The sequence below is a fragment of the Oncorhynchus tshawytscha genome, linkage group LG08, assembly GCF_018296145.1.
Source record: "Oncorhynchus tshawytscha isolate Ot180627B linkage group LG08, Otsh_v2.0, whole genome shotgun sequence".
NCBI lineage: Eukaryota > Metazoa > Chordata > Actinopteri > Salmoniformes > Salmonidae > Oncorhynchus > Oncorhynchus tshawytscha.
Window position 1 is genome coordinate 85,472,261 of NC_056436.1, and position 17,766 is coordinate 85,490,026.

The following is a 17,766-nucleotide window of genomic DNA, read 5'->3' on the forward strand; positions in this document are numbered from 1 at the left end:
AACCTTCCGGTTACTAGTCCAACGCTCTAACCACTAGGCTACCCTGCCGCCCCGTTATTGTTACAGTAAACTCAGAATAGCTGTATATTTTCCCAATCAGTCATCTAGGTGATTAACAGCGTGATAGTGACTAGGGTGGGTCATCTAGGTGATTAATGGTTTTATTGGCCTGTTGTTCCCAATCAGAGACAGCTGTATATTTTCTGTGTTGGTTGGGGCGTGATAGTGACTAGGGTGGGTCATCTAGGTGATTAATGGTTTATATTGGCCTGATATGGTTCCCAATCAGAGACCGCTGTTTATTTTCTGTGCTGGTTGGGGCGTGATAGTGACTAGGGTGGGTCATCTAGGTGATTAATGGTTTATATTGGCTTAATTCTTGTACCTCTGTGCCCCTGAGTGTGTCTTTAATTCCAGTTTGTCTACAAATACAAATTAACAATTGATATGTTGGATTCACATACCCATTTCAACCAAAAAAATACAAGAAAAAAAATATAAGTACAAGAATAGGACTATATCAAGTTAAATGCACGTTAAATACAGTTTAATTTGATTTAATTTACATTTTTTGGTTGAGATGGAGACTTGAGTCCTACATATTAAAACAAATTTGATTTGTCACATACACATATTTATGCATATGTTATTGTGGGTGTAGCGAAATGCTTGTGTTCCTAGATCCAAAGGTCCAGTAATATCTAACAATACACAACAATACACACATCAAAAAGTAAAATAATGGAATTAAGAAATATATAAATATTAGGATGAGCAATGACGGAGGGGCATTGACTAGAATACAGTAGAATAGAATACAGTAGAATAAAATACAGTAGAATAAATACAGTAGAATAAATACAGTAGAATAGAATACAGTAGAATAAATGCAGTAGAATAGAATACAGTAGAATAGAACACAGTAGAATAAATACAGTAGAATAGAATACAGTAGAATAAATACAGTACAATAAATACAGTAGAATAAAATACAGTAGAATAAATACAGTAGAATAAAATACAGTAGAATAAATACAGTAGAATAAAATACAGTAGAATAAAATACAGTAGAATAAATACAGTAGAATAAATACAGTAGAATAAATACAGTAGAATAGAATACAGTAGAATAAAATACAGTAGAATAAAATACAGTAGAATAAAATACAGTAGAATAAAATACAGTAGAATAAATACAGTAGAATAAATACAGTAGAATAGAATACAGTAGAATAAAATACAGTAGAATAAATACAGTAGAATAAATACAGTAGAATAAAATACAGTAGAATAAATACAGTAGAATAAAATACAGTAGAATAAATACAGTAGAATAAAATACAGTAGAATAAATACAGTAGAATAAATACAGTAGAATAAAATACAGTAGAATAAAATACAGTAGAATAAATACAGTAGAATAAAATACAGTAGAATAAATACAGTAGAATAGAATACAGTAGAATAAAATACAGTAGAATAAATACAGTAGAATAGAATACAGTAGAATAAATACAGTAGAATAAAATACAGTAGAATAGAATACAGTAGAATAGAATACAGTAGAATAAATACAGTAGAATAAAATACAGTAGAATAGAATACAGTAGAATAAAATACAGTAGAATAAATACAGTAGAATAGAATACAGTAGAATAAAATACAGTAGAATAAAATACAGTAGAATAGAATACAGTAGAATAGAATACAGTAGAATAAATACAGTAGAATAGAATACAGTAGAATAGAATCCCCCGATGATGCGTTGGGCAGACCGCACCTCCCGCTGGAGAGCCCTGTGGTTGTGGACGGTGCATTTGCCATACCAGGTGGTGATCCGGCCGACAGGGGTATCTATACTTTTGGGTACTTTTTTCCACCACTGTTCTGTGTATACCTCTGTGCGTGCCAGCGTGTTTATGGGTTTGGGGCCGATTGTCTTTGTTTTGGGGTCGTTAGGGGGTCATGGAAAACAACACTGTTCTTTGTTGTCTGTGTGACTTGACTATCACGTTGAACGTGACTCACAAACACAACAATCCGACAAGTCTGATCAGGGATGGGATACTCTCTCTGTCTCTTTCTCTCTCTCTTTCTGTCTCTCTCTCCCCCTCTCGTCTCTATCTTCTCTCTCTCTCTCTCTCTCTTCTCCCTCTCCTTCTCTCTCTCGTTCTTTCTTTCTGTCTTTCTCTATCCCCTCTCTCTCTCTTCTCCCTATTTCTCCCTCTTTCTCTTTCTGTCTGTCTGTCTCTCTCTCTCCCTTCTCTCTCCTCTCCCTCACTTTCTCTCTCTCTTCTCCCCCTCGTTCTCTCTCGTTCTCTCTCTCTCTTTCTCTCTTGTTCTCTCTCTCTCTTGTCTCTTTCTCTCTGTCTTCTCCCTCTCGTTCTCTCTCTCTCATTCTCTCTCTCTTCTCCCTCTCCTCTCTCTCTCTCATTCTCTCTCTCTCTCTCTCGTTCTCTCTCTCTTTCTGTCTCTTTCTCTCTCTCGTTCTCTCTCTTTCTGTCTCTCTCTCTCTCTCCCCCTTCTCTCTCTTCTCTCTCTCTCTCTCTGACCCAGTCTAATGTAGACAAGTCTACCACTTGTTGACAGGAGTCTGGCCCATGCGGCTACCCACCTCTTCCTTAATGGTATCCTGTGTAAGGCCTGGGAGACCAAGCCAGCTCTCTGAACAGGGTATGTATGTGATTCTGTGAACTGATTATATTCTGCTCTGTTTGTGTCTGTTGGTCGTCTGCTCTGTTACTGTTGAAAACGTCTGATCAGAATGTTAATGTAATTCATTAGCTGTTTTTAATTGTATTTCTACACCCTGGGTATTTCTGAAGCAACATACAAGTTCAACCAGAGTGGGCGTTGTATTTATAACATCAGTCTAAATCCTGACTGTGAAAACCCAAAGGCGTCAGGCTTTAGTTGAACTAACTAATCAAAGTTAGTCCTTCAAACTCAAACCAGATGTCTGCATGTGATTCAAACAGCAGAGGTTAACCAACCTCTTCATGTCAATGCAGAACAGTGGACTTCTTCTACCCGGCAGCTATACCTCCACAACTAGTACGCACACCTGCGTTTTGTCTGGAGCTTTTCTTTTCTCCTCTCCCTGCGGTCACATTACGGGAACAAAGAGAAAGCAGTACGGTGGTGGACAGATGGAGTGCGGCCCAAATCACACCCTTTCCACCTATAGACAGACAGAAGTGCACTACGTTTGACCAGAGACCTTTAAGTGGACTATAGGGAATAAAGGATGTCATTTGGGACAAAGACAAAACAGGCTGGTCTGATGAATAGCTTCTGTTCCACTGTGTTATCTGTCTCTACCAGTAATACATTATGAAGAGGTTCTGTTCCACTGTGTTTTCAAATCAAATTTTACTTGTCACAAGCTCCGAATACAACAAGTGTAGACCTTACAGTCTGTAAGGGGCGCGTAACCGGTGGCAGGGAAGTCAGACGCAGGAGAGCAGAACTAAGTAATATCCAAAGCAGTTTAATAGCAAAACCAACGGCATAAAGAATAACAAGACATGGGTACAAAACCCGTCGCGCACCAGTCAACATGTACACAAGCATTTACAATAAATAATACCACACAAAGACAGGGGGGGGAACAGAGGGTTAAATACACAACACGTAACGAGGGAATGAAAACCAGGTGTGTGGGAAAACAAGACAAAACAAATGGAAAATTAAAAATGGATCGGCGATGGCCAGTAGACCGGTGACGTTGACCGCCGAACACCGCCTGAACAAGGAGAGGAACCGACTTCGGCAGAAGTCATGACACAGTGAAATGCTTATAGCATTATAGACACAGTGAAATGCTTATAGCATTATAGACACAGTGAAATGCTTATAGCATTATAGACACAGTGAAATGCTTATAGCATTATAGACACAGTGAAATGCTTATAGCATTATAGACACAGTGAAATGCTTATAGCATTATAGACACAGTGAAATGCTTATAGCATTATAGACACAGTGAAATGCTTATAGCATTATAGACACAGTGAAATGCTTATAGCATTATAGACACAGTGAAATGCTATAAGCATTATAGACACAGTGAAATGCTATAAGCATTATAGACACAGTGAAATGCTTACAAGCCCTTAACCAACAGTGCTTTAATAAGAAGTTAAGAAAAAAGAAAAAATAGAAAAAGGAAGTAACAAATAATTAAAGAACAGCAGTAAAATAACAGTAGTGAGGCTTTATACAGGGTGTTATGGTACAGAGTCAATGTGGAGGCTATATACAGGGTGTTACGGTACAGAGTCAATGTGGAGGCTATATACAGGGTGTTACGGTACAGAGTCAATGTGGAGGCTATATACAGGGTGTTATGGTACAGAGTCAATGTGGAGGCTATATACAGGGTGTTACGGTACAGAGTCAATGTGGAGGCTATATACAGGGGGTACCGGTACAGAGTCAATGTGGAGGCTATATACAGGGGGTACCGGTACAGAGTCAATGTGGAGGCTATATACAGGGTGTTACGGTACAGAGGCAATGTGCGGGGGCACCGGTTAGTCGAGGTAATTGAGGTAATATGTACATATAGGTAGAGTTAAAGTGACTATGCACAGATAATTAACAGAGAGTAACAGTAGCGTAAAAGAGGGGTCTGGGTAGGCCTGTGATTAGATGTTCATCAGTCTTATGGCTTGAGGGTAGAAGCTGTTTAGAAGCCTCTAGGACCTAGACTTGGAACTCCAGTACTGCTTTCCGTGCGGTAGCAGAGAGAACAGTCTATGACTTGGGTGGCTGGAGTCTTTGACAAGTTTTAGTGCCTTCCTCTGACACCGCCTGATATAGAGGTCCTGGATGGCAGGAAACTTGGCCCCAGTGATGTACTGGGCCGTACGCACTACCCTCTGTAGTACCTTGCGGTCGGAGGCCGAGCAGTTGCCATACCAGGCAGCATGCAACATGCTCTCGATGGTGCAGCGGTAGAACCTTTTGAGGATCTGAGGACCCATGCCAAATATTTTCAGTCTCCTCGGGGGGAAAAGGCTTTGTCGTGCCCTCTTCATGACTGTCTTAGTATGTTTGGACCATGATAGTTTGATTGTGATGTGGACACCAAGGAACTTAAAGCTCTCAACCTGCTAAACTACCGCCCCGTCTAAAATGGGGCGTGCTCGGTACTCTTTCTCCTGTAGTCCACAATCATCTCCTTTGTCTTGAACACGTTGAGGTAGAGGTTGTTGTCTGTTGTCCTGGCACCACACTGCCAGGTCTCTGACCTCCTTCCCTATAGGCTGTGTCATTGTTGTCGGTGATCAGGCCTGCCACTGTTGTGTCATCAGCAAACTTGATGATGGTGTTGGAGTCGTGCCTGGCCGTGCAGTCATGAGTGAACAGGGAGTACAGGAGAGGACTGAGCACGCACTCTGGAGGGGCCCCCGTGTTGAGGATCAGCATGGCGGATGTGATGTTACCTACCCTTTCCACATGGGGGTGGCCCGTCAGGAAGTCTAGGATCCAGTTGCAGAGGGAGGTGTTTAGTCCCAGGGTCCTTAGCTTAGTGAAAAGCTTTGAGGGCACTATGGTTTTGAACACTGAGCTGTTGTCAATGAAAAGCATTCTCACATAGGTGTTCCTTTTGTCCAGGTGGGAAAGGGCAGTGTTGAGCGCAATTGAGATTGCATCATCTGTGGATTTGTTGGGGAGGTATGCAAATTGGAGTGGGTCTAGGGTTTCTGGGATAATGGTGTTGATGTGAGCCATGACCAGCCTTTCAAAGCACTTCATGGCTACAGATGTGAGTGCTACTGGTCGGTAGTCATTTAGGCAGGTTACCTTAGAGTTCTTGGGCACAGGGACTATGGTGGTCCACATGAAGAGGTTCTGTTGCACTGTGTTATCTGTCTCTATCAGTAATACATTATGTAGAGGATCAGTTCAGTAAGGAGCCAGACTGATCTGAAAACATTCCTGTATATCATCAGACGATGAAACTATTTAAACCAGCCTGATCACTAGAAATAGTCTTCGATCTCAGACGATTGAAAAGGTCCTGAACACGTCACTCCTTCGCCATATACAGAATACCAACCGGGAAACCCAAACAACAGTTCAGATCTTTACACACACACACACACACACACACACACACACACACACACGCACACACGCACGCACGCACGCACACACACACACACACACACACACACACACACACCACACACACACACAGGTTCATCCCTCCTTGTCTAATGTAATCCTTTATAGACTGAGACATCAAGCATGTCATCATTAATCCACATTAACCTTGTCAGCGCCTGAGTGTAATACAATACAATATGTTTTTATCTCTCACCACCTAATAGAGGCAGACAGAGATAAAGCTAATAGAGGCAGATAGAGATAAAGCTAATAGAGGCAGACAGAGGTAAAGCTAATAGAGGCAGACAGAGAGAAAGCTAATAGAGGCAGACAGAGAGAAAGCTAATAGAGGCAGACAGAGAGAATGCAAATAGAGGCAGACAGAGATAAAGCTAATAGAGGCAGACAGAGAGAAAGCTAATAGAGGCAGATATAGATAAAGCTAATAGAGGGAGACAGAGATAAAGCTAATAGACGTAGACAGAGATAAAGCTAATAGAGGCAGACAGAGAAAGTTAATAGAGGCAGACAGAGATAAAGTTAAGTGGCAGACATAGATAAAGCTAATAGAGGCAGACAGAGAGAAAGCAAATAGAGGCAGACAGAGAGAAAGCTAATAGAGGCAGACAGAGAGAAAGCTAATAGAGGCAGATATAGATAAAGCTAATAGAGGGAGACAGAGATAAAGCTAATAGAGGCAGACAGAGAAAGTTAATAGAGGCAGACAGAGATAAAGTTAAGTGGCAGACATAGATAAAGCTAATAGAGGCAGACAGAGATAAAGTTAATAGAGGCAGACAGAGAGAATGCAAATAGAGGCAGACAGAGAGAAAGCTAATAGAGGCAGACAGAGAGAAAGCTAATAGAGGTAGATATAGATAAAGCTAATAGAGGGAGACAGAGATAAAGCTAATAGAGGCAGACAGAGAAAGTTAATAGAGGCAGACAGAGATAAAGTTAATAGAGGCAGACATAGATAAAGCTAATAGAGGTAGACAGAGATAAAGTTAGTAGAGGCAGACAGAGATAAAGCTAATACAGGCAGACAGAGATAAAGTTAATAGAGGCAGACAGAGAAAGCTAATAGAGGCAGACAGAGATAAAGCTAATAGAGGCAGACAGAGGTAATGCTAATAGAGGCAGACAGAGAGAAAGCTAATAGAGGCAGACAGAGGTAAAGCTAATAGTGCAGACAGAGATAAAGCTAATAGAGGCAGACAGAGATAAAGCTACTAGCGGCAGACAGAGATAAAGTTAATAGAGGCAGACAGAGAGAATGCAAATAGAGGCAGACAGAGATAAAGCTAATAGAGGCAGATATAGATAAAGCTAATAGAGGCAGACAGAGAGAAAGCTAATAGAGGCAGACAGAGAAAGCTAATAGAGGCAGACAGAGATAAAGCTAATAGAGGCAGACAGAGATAAAGCTAATAGACGTAGACAGAGATAAAGCTAATAGAGGCAGACAGAGATAAAGTTAAGTGGCAGACATAGATAAAGCTAATAGAGGCAGACAGAGAAATTTCACAGAGGCAGACAGAGAAAGCTAATAGAGGCAGACAGAGATAAAGTTAGAGGCACACAGAGATAAAGTTAATAGAGGCAGACATAGATAAAGCTAATAGAGTTAGACAGAGATAAAGCTAATAGAGGCAGACAGAGAAAGTTAATAGAGGCAGACAGAGATAAAGTTAATAGAGGCAGACAGAGAGAAAGCTAATAGAGGCAGACAGAGGTAAAGCTAATAGTGCAGACAGAGATAAAGCTAATAGAGGCAGACAGAGAGAAAGCTAATAGAGGCAGACAGAGAGAAAGCAAATAGAGGCAGACAGAGATAAAGCTAATAGAGGCAGACAGAGATAAAGCTAATAGAGGCAGATATAGATAAAGCTAATAGAGGCAGACAGAGAGAAAGCTAATAGAGGCAGACAGAGAAAGCTAATAGAGGCAGACAGAGAAAGCTAATAGAGGCAGACAGAGATAAAGCTAATAGAGGCAGACAGAGAGAAAGCTAATAGACGTAGACAGAGATAAAGCTAATAGAGGCAGACAGAGATAAAGCTAATAGAGGCAGACAGAGATAAAGCTAATAGACGTAGACAGAGATAAAGCTAATAGAGGCAGACAGAGAAATTTCATAGAGGCAGACAGCGAAAGCTAATAGAGGCAGACAGAGATAAAGTTAGAGACACACAGAGATAAAGCTAATAGAGGCAGACAGAGAAAGTTAATAGAGGCAGACAGAGATAAAGTTAATAGAGGCAGACAGAGATAAAGTTAAGTGGCAGACAGAGATAAAGTTAACAGAGGCAGACATAGCTAAAGCTAATAGAGGCAGACAGAGATAAAGCTAATACAGGCAGACAGAAATAAAGTTACTAGAGGCAGACATAGATAAAGCTAATAGAGGTAGACAGAGATAAAGTTAATAGAGGCAGACAGAGATAAAGTGAATACAGGCAGACAGAGATAAAGTTAATAGAGACAGACAGAGAAAGCTAATAGAGGCAGACAGAGATAAAGCTAATAGAGGCAGACAGAGATAAAGTTAATAGAGGCAGACAGAGATAAAGCTAATACAGGCAGACAGAGATAAAGTTAATAGAGGCAGACAGAGATAAAGCTAATAGAGGCAGACAGAGATAAAGGTAATAGAGGTAGATAGAGATAAAGCTAATAGAGGCAGACAGAGATAAAGCTAATAGAGGCAGATAGAGATAAAGCTAATAGAGGCAGATAGAGATAAAGCTAAAAGCTGGCAGCTTTAGTCGTGTAGTGAGATTTCCTGACATTAATGAGTCCTGACCTTTCACCTGTAGGAGAACACTGGGGTTATCCTTCCTCACGTTCACAACTCTTATTAAAGCTTTTCCTGTTTCCTTCTCTCTCGCTCTCTGTGTGTGTGTCCCATTTTTAGTTTTTTGGGGGTGTCTTGCTGTCTCTATAATTTGCGTAGAGTTACAATATTTACAACATTTGTCAACACAGAAGAGCTCACCACAAAGCATTAGACTGGTAGAGAACCAGACAAACACATTACAGTATATTAGAGTATATTAGCTGAAGATGTAGAAACCAAAAACCACTCCCAGTGTCCCCCTTCCAAAACTGTAAAAAATGTCAGACTTTGTTTTTGACTCAAAACTGAACTTTACAGTTCTTTTTTGGATGATTTCCTACACGCATTGAATCAGTGGTGACTGGAGGAACCCTAGAGATCCTCATTGAACCATTGCTAGTCAATGGTTCATATTTGCATCATTGGTTAGTTGAGGGGTAATTAGAGAAACCTTTAATAGTTCAAAGTAGCAACTGGTTCTTGGAAGAACCCTGGAGTGGAGGAGTGGCTTACTAGAGGCGTGGCTTAAAGATCTATATTTTTTTGGGGGCCACCCGTTAGAGTAAATAGGAACATTGGATGGCACTCTTCTTTCTGTATCAAGTAGGTGTTATCAGTGGCCCACTCCCCACCAGGTTCGAGCAAGGCCCTCTCCTCACTTCCTGCTATTCTACACATTTTTGTCACGGGGCAAAAGAGAAAAATGTGCAGTTTTTATCTATAATCTCATGCTATTCTACACATTTTGGTCATGAGGCTGAGAGAAAATGTTGCTGTTTTAAAGCTAATTTCCTGCGATTCTACACATTTTGCCACAGGGCAGAGAGAAAAGTTGCATTTTTAAAGTGGCAATCAGCAGTTGAAACAATAACAGTGTGTTTCCCTGCCCCTGTTTTGGATACAAATGGGCCTGGAGAAGTGTAACCACTCAGATTAATAGACAGAGCTATGGATGCAAGGACTGACCATCCATCATATAAAAATTATAGATATAACCGTGTTTTGAGCCTGTGGGTCCTTCTCACACTGAATACATCAGTGAGTAAGGGAGGGTAGAAATTAATTCAGTTTATAGATGAATACATCAGTGAGTCAGAGAGAGTAGAAATTAATTCAGTTTACAGATGAATACCTCAGTGAGTCAGAGAGTAGAAATTAATTCAGTTTATAGATGAATACATCAGTGAGTCAGAGAGAGTAGAAATTAATTCAGTTTACAGATCTTCTTCTTCTTATAATTATTTTTGTCCCGTCTTTCAGGTGGACGTGGACACTGCTCGGGCTTGGAGACAGAACCAATGGAGATCAGCCTCTCATGACAACAACAACAACGACAACAACAACAACTTGACTCTTCCTGAATTCTACAGCACCACGTTCTACCGTACCCTCCTTCAATAGGGACTGGAGAGACAGATCACCAGTTGAAGTATCATCCCAGACTGTATAAACAACTAACTTCCCTTAACATAGACATTGTTATCTCCTCTAAAAACAACCTAAATAAACCAACTGACAGCTGGAATTGCAGAGGGATCAGACTGAGAACTCTGCTGCCTGGGCCTCAGCTCAGTACGGATATAAAGGTAATGTATGGGTATAATGGTAATGTATGGATATAATGACAATGTATTGATATAATGGTAATGTATTGATATAATGGTAATGTATGGATATAATGGCAATGTATTGATATAATGGTAATGTATTGATATAATGGTAATGTATGGATATAATGGCAATGTATTGATATAGTGGTAATGTATTGATATAATGGTAATGTATGGATATAATGGTAATGTATGGATATAATGACAATGTATTGATATAATGGTAATGTATGGATATAATGGCAATGTATTGATATAGTGGTAATGTATTGATATAATGGTAATGTATGGATATAATGGTAATGTATGGATATAATGACAATGTATTGATATAATGGTAATGTATGGATATAATGACAATGTATTGTTATAATGGTAATGTATTGATATAATGGTAATGTATAATGGTAACATACTGTACATCTCTCTCTCCAATATCCGTCAGGACTAAAACGTGACTCCCAGCATTGACTCCTGGATGGATGGATGAGAATAATAAAAGAGAAAGAAAGAAAAGATATCGCTGACGTATCGGCCAGTGGCGTCTCTGAAACTCGTAGCTGCTCTTAGGAGTGACCTTTTCTAGAGGGAAATGTTGTTTCTCACTCCGTCCGAACCAAACGACAGGAAGCTTTGAAACACACGGCCACCCCGGTCACCCCCTCTTTGGCATTGTTGAGTCTAAAGAGCTGCTCGCTTTCTCCGCAAGAAAAATAATCTGTCAGGGAGAGATTGCAATACAGTCAACAGGCATGTTTGGGTGGCTGGACTAAGAAAGGAAAGAAAGAATGTTTGGAAGAAAGGGGAAGGAAGAGAAAATAATCGTCTGGGTTTTGCAGAAAAATAAAGATTTAGAGGGAGGCAAGACAGACACAAACAGAAACAGAAATGTTTGATGGTTTCTCAGCCTTTCTCCTTTAGCTGGAGATTTGAAGTAGAGCACATCGTTATTGTTAAAGCGTCTTGGCTGTGGTCCATGGGAACTGATCCAGTGTGCTGTGTGTCTGTGGAGCTCCCAGCCTGCTTTAGTCTCCTGGGACATCCCTGATACTGTTTCTGGTCCTGTTCTCCCATCCGTCACCCTCCCTCCTTGCTAGCTAGCTACAGGACTAAAGGAAAACCTTAAGGAGGAATACTGAAGGAAGTCTGGGGGACGAGGTGTCCAGCAGCAGGAGAAGCAACATGGATAGCTAAGATTCTCCTTATCCCCACTGGTGATTCACTTTTGCTCCACTCGCTCCAAAAGAGGACTGTCAGAACTTACTCTGAACCCTCCACAAACGGTGATCCTCAAACTGACATACAGACCAAACCAGGGAGGGCTGCAGACGGTCTGGGTAGAAGAAGAGACAGAAACTGTGGAGCAAACCAGAGGAGACCAAGAGAGGCTCCAGCAGAGCAACAGAGAGATGGAGACGGAGAGGGGTTATATGTCCGTGAGGAGAGGGGTAAGCTGGAGCCCAGGTGGAGGGAGGAAGCCCCTTCAGAGGGTGCATGGCGTGAACACGGACACCGGCAAAAGACAGAGTGACGCATCTTCGGAAAGGCGGGACTACAAAGCGATCAAAGGACAGGTGACATCAACCTCCACCAATCAGCTGACTCGGAAAACCAGTAAGTTTGATGTTTATTCTATTTACGTGGTTTTGTCTTCTAGTTACCTGCTGGGTTTCTGACCTGCCACAGGGCAGCAGCAGGAGGGAATGTGGAACAAGATGAAAGTACACTGAAGGGACTCTGAGATGCAGTAGTTTAAAGTGGCAGAGAATTTCCTTTTGCGAGAGTGGAGACGTAGATTTTTCCGGAACCCTCAATTTGTTCTAATTATTATTATTATTATTATTATTATTGTTATTATTATTAGTATCATTATTATTAATACTATTATTATTAATATTATTATCATTATTAATACTATTATTATTAATATTATTAATATTATTATTAGTAGTAGTATTAGTATTATTATTACTGGTATTATTAATATTAGTATTACTATTATTAATAATATTATTATGATGATTATTACTATTATTATTATTGCTATTATTATTATTATTGTTATTATTATTATTATTACTGTTATTATTATTATTATTATTAATATTATTAATATTATTGTTAATATTAGTATTACTATTATTAATATCTTTATTAATATTATTAATACTTGTATTATTATTATTACTATTATTATATATATATATTTTAAATGTACCACCTTTTTCTATCCAATTTCGATCTTGTCTTGTCGCTGCAACTTCCCAATGGGATCGGAAGGCAAAGGTCGAGTCATGTGTCCTCTGAAACATGACCCACCAAAACCGCGCTCTTAACACCCGCCCGTTTAACCCGGAAGAACCAATGTGTCGGAGGAAACACCGTTCACCTGAAGACCGAGGTCAGCCTGCAGGCGCCCGGCCTGCCACAAAGAGTTGCTAGAGCGCGATGAGCCCTCCCCCCTCTGGCCAAACCTTCCCCTAACCCTGACGATGCTGGGCCAAGGGACTCCCGATCACGGCCGGTTGTGATACAGCCCGGGAACGAACCCGGGTCTGTGGTGGAGCCTCTAGCACTACGATGCAATGCCTTTAGACCGCTGCGCCACTCGGGAGGTCGGAACTCTCCATTTTTAACACGTATGAACACAGAAGCTGATCACACAGCCGACCAAATGACATGGGATATTACTTCTGGGAGATTATACTCCATGTTATGTCAGAGATGGTTAAATGTTCAAAGAAACATCTGTTTCCCTGCAATAAAAACGCAGACTGGCTACCATGACACACACACACACACACACACACACACACACACACACACACACACACACACACACACACACACACACACACACACACACACACACACACACACACACACACACACACACACGCACAGACACAAACACATATACAGCAACTAGACACCTCTGAGATGGAAAGGCAATCCTGCATCCCAACCTAAAGGGCAAACTCAGAAAGACTTCATACCCAGTACCAGTCCAGACCATAACGGACTGAGCTGAGACTTCATACCCAGTACCAGTCCAGACCATAACGGACTGAGCTGAGACTTCATACCCAGTACCAGTCCAGACCATAACGGACTGAGCTGAGACTTCATACCCAGTACCAGTCCAGACCATAACGGACTGAGCTGAGACTTCATACCCAGTACCAGTCCAGACCATAATGGACTGAGCTGAGACTTCATACCCAGTACCAGTCCAGACCATAATGGACTGAGCTGAGACTTCATACCCAGTACCAGTCCAGACCATAATGGACTGAGCTGAGACTTCATACCCAGTACCAGTCCAGACCATAATGGACTGAGCTGAGACTTCATACCCAGTACCAGTCCAGACCATAACGGACTGAGCTGAGACTTCATACCCAGTACCAGTCCAGACCATAATGGACTGAGCTGAGACTTCATACCCAGTACCAGTCCAGACCATAATGGACTGAGCTGAGACTTCATACCCAGTACCAGTCCAGACCATAACGGACTGAGCTGAGACTTCATACCCAGTACCAGTCCAGACCATAATGGACTGAGCTGAGACTTCATACCCAGTACCAGTCCAGACCATAATGGACTGAGCTGAGACTTCATACCCAGTACCAGTCCAGACCATAATGGACTGAGCTGAGACTTCATACCCAGTACCAGTCCAGACCATAATGGACTGAGCTGAGACTTCATACCCAGTACCAGTCCAGACCATAATGGACTGAGCTGAGACTTCATACCCAGTACCAGTCCAGACCATAATGGACTGAGCTGAGACTTCATAATAAGTTCTTTCCAGATCATTATCCTGCCATAGTTGGAGTCGCTACTTGTGTGACAGAGCGGGAGGTAAACACGTCAGTGATGAAGGAAAAACTCCTTAGAGAGCAACATGGAAAACCCCTCAGACAGTGTGTGTGTGTGTGTGTGTGTGTGTGTGTGTGTGTGTGTGTGTGTGTGCGCGTGTGTGTGTGTGTGCGTGTGTGTGTGCGTGTGTGTGCGTGTGTGTGCGTGTGCGCACGTGTGTGCGTGTGTGCGCGTGTGTGTGTGTGCGTGTACACAACTGCGATACAGATTAGCCTACTATACTGAGCTGAAGCAGTAAACCTAATATCGTCGGAACAGATGAACTAACTACAGATTTACAAGACGTTGTTGTGCAGTAATTGGGAAACACATCAGAAAATGTAGGCCAAATGACTCTGTAACAATCTATAGTTAGCAGATGCAGTCATTCAATTAAAGTCTGTAGTTCACCAAATTGGAGAATAAATATAATACATATTATAGTACATGCAAACAATGCATCTGGCGATTTTTAACCCTGTGTTTAGTAGACTGTTTTCCATTGGGATTTGGAGAGGGGCTGAGTCCTATTCAGATTTGGAGAGAGGCTGAGTCCTATTCGGATTTGGAGAGAGGCTGAGTCCTATTCGGATTTGGAGAGAGGCTGAGTCCTATTCGGATTTGGAGAGAGGCTGAGTCCTATTCGGATTTGGAGAGAGGCTGAGTCCTATTCGGATTTGGAGAGAGGCTGAGTCCTATTCAGATTTGGAGAGAGGCTGAGTCCTATTCGTATTTGGAGAGGGGCTGAGTCCTATTCGGATTTGGAGAGGGGCTGAGTCCTATTCGGATTTGGAGAGAGGCTGAGTCCTATTCGGATTTGGAGAGAGGCTGAGTCCTATTCGGATTTGGAGAGGGGCTGAGTCCTATTCGGATTTGAGAGAGGCTGAGTCCTATTCGGATTTGGAGAGAGGCTGAGTCCTATTCGGATTTGGAGAGAGGCTGAGTCCTATTCGGATTTGGAGAGAGGCTGAGTCCTATTCAGATTTGGAGAGTGGCTGTGTCCTATTCGTCTGTGTGGGAGCCTAGGGACATCACACATCTATGGAAAATATTAATTGTTGTTGAATATTTTATTTATCAGTGATTGTGTTTCTATCTCCTGCCTTGTTATAGTCTTCGACACTGAGCTCCTATCACACAGCAATACTGTAGCCTACCAATAGTGTCAAATATATGAACTAGGCAATGATGCTGAGCTCCTATCACACAGCAATACTGTAGCCTACCAATACTGTCAAATATATTAAATAGGCTACCGGTTTATTTACTTTCAAACATGTTTGGCTATTAAATGAGGGATGGATAAATGGTGGCCTAATATTTTATGTGTAGTGGGAATAAACCATTCATGTCAGATAAGGAAAGACATGTTCTGTAATGCGATTATGATTCAGTCCTTCATAATAAAAGACATGTTCTGTAATACGATAATGATTCAGTCCTTCATAATAAAAGACATGTTCTGTAATGCGATTATGATTCAGTCCTTCATAATAAAAGACATGTTCTGTAATACGATAATGATTCAGTCCTTCATAATAAAAGACATGTTCTGTAATGCGATTATGATTCAGTCCTTCATAGTAAAAGACATGTCCTGTAATATGATTATGATTCAGTCCTTCATAATAAAAAGACATGTCCTGTAATACGATTATGATTCAGTCCTTCATAATAAAAGACATGTTCTGTAATACGATTATGATTCAGTCCTTCATAATAAAAGACATGTCCTGTAATATGATTATGATTCAGTCCTTCATAATAAAAGACATGTCCTGTAATATGATTATGATTCAGTCCTTCATAATAAAAGACATGTCCTGTAATATGATTATGATTCAGTCCTTCATAATAAAAGACATGTCCTGTAATATGATTATTTGTATGATTATGATTATGATTTCATTGGCCAACCATTATTAGAAGTCCTGTGCATCAAACATCTCAATTTCCCTCAAAATTACAATATTTACTTGCAATACAATTGATCCCTCTAGAAGTTGTATGTATGGTCTGAGATTTACGTGGAGATGTGCACACTATCTCGTCAAGTTTAAACATTTATAAATAACAGAAAACTGTCACACACAAGGTTGAAAGAAGTTTTTGTGCGCACGTACCGTTGACAATTGAGGCCACGAGAGAAAGACATGATGTTTTCTCATGCCAAGGAAGCCCTTTAGAATTGATTGAATTGAGAGAGTGAAAGACACAGGTCAGATCGGAGTGAGAGTGAAGTAACAACTAAGGGAGGGAGCCTCATTGTCAGGGGCCAAGTTGTGTCTCTGCTGGAGGAGAGCAGAAGGTCTTGTCCCTCCATGCAGGGGAGTCCAGAAATAAGTTATCTGGGGTTCACAGAGGACAGACGGAGAGAGGGAATGTCAGCTAGCCCAGACCAGAAAGAGGGAGGTAGTGAGTTCATGGGCTCCTGAGATCTTCTGCAAAAATTATATAAATATAGATGGATAAATGTAGATAAACCTGATTTTTCTTTCTCACAATGACTTATACAGGATACTAACCTCAACATCAATGACTTATACAGGATACTAACCTCAACATCAATGACTTATACAGGATACTAACCTCAACATCAATGACTTATACAGGATACTAACCTCAACATCAAATCACATGTCATACCTAAAACCTTGATTTTGGACAAAATGACCTGAATGGACTTTTACTACCGAGGACAAAATGACCTGAATGGACTATTACTACCGAGGACAAAATGACCTGAATGGACTATTACTACCGAGGACAAAATGACCTGAATGGACTATTACTACCGAGGACAAAATGACCTGAATGGACTATTACTACCGAGGACAAAATGACAAAATGACCTGAATGAATGGACCTGAATGGACTATTACTACCGAGGACAAAATGACCTGAATGGACTATTACTTACAAAATGACCTGAATGGACTATTACTACCGAGGACAAAATGACCTGAATGGACTATTACTACCGAGGACAAAATGACCTGAATGGACTATTACTACCGAGGACAAAATGACCTGAATGGACTATTACTACCGAGGACAAAATGACCTGAATGGACTATTACTACCGAGGATAAAATGACCTGAATGGACTATTACTACTGAGGACAAAATGACCTGAATGGACTTTTACTACCGAGGATAAAATGACCTGAATGGACTATTACTACCGAGGACAAAATGACCTGAATGGACTATTACTACCGAGGACAAAATGACCTGAATGGACTATTACTACCGAGGCCAATCAAGAAAAAACATCTCACAAACCAAAACCTGCAGAAGAAACACAACGGAACCTGGAAATACCATCCAACA

At 40.9% G+C, this 17,766-nt stretch overlaps 1 protein-coding gene across 2 annotated transcripts in view; it reads left to right on the plus strand.

Annotated features, from left to right (window-relative positions):
* The window catches only part of LOC112255864 (synaptopodin), a 71,002-nt gene that overhangs the window by 10,590 nt on the left and 42,646 nt on the right, over positions 1 to 17,766 (plus strand). Inside the window, exons 1-3 of one of the 2 annotated variants that reach the window (XM_042326136.1) lie at positions 2,511 to 2,673; positions 10,217 to 10,542; positions 11,012 to 12,180. In XM_042326136.1, the coding sequence (XP_042182070.1) occupies positions 11,976 to 12,180 (205 nt within the window). In that variant the 5' untranslated portion in view covers positions 2,511 to 2,673; positions 10,217 to 10,542; positions 11,012 to 11,975. Of the gene's footprint in view, positions 1 to 2,510; positions 2,674 to 10,216; positions 10,543 to 11,011; positions 12,181 to 17,766 lie in introns of those variants that run through there. The other variant, XM_042326135.1, reaches the window with a different exon arrangement.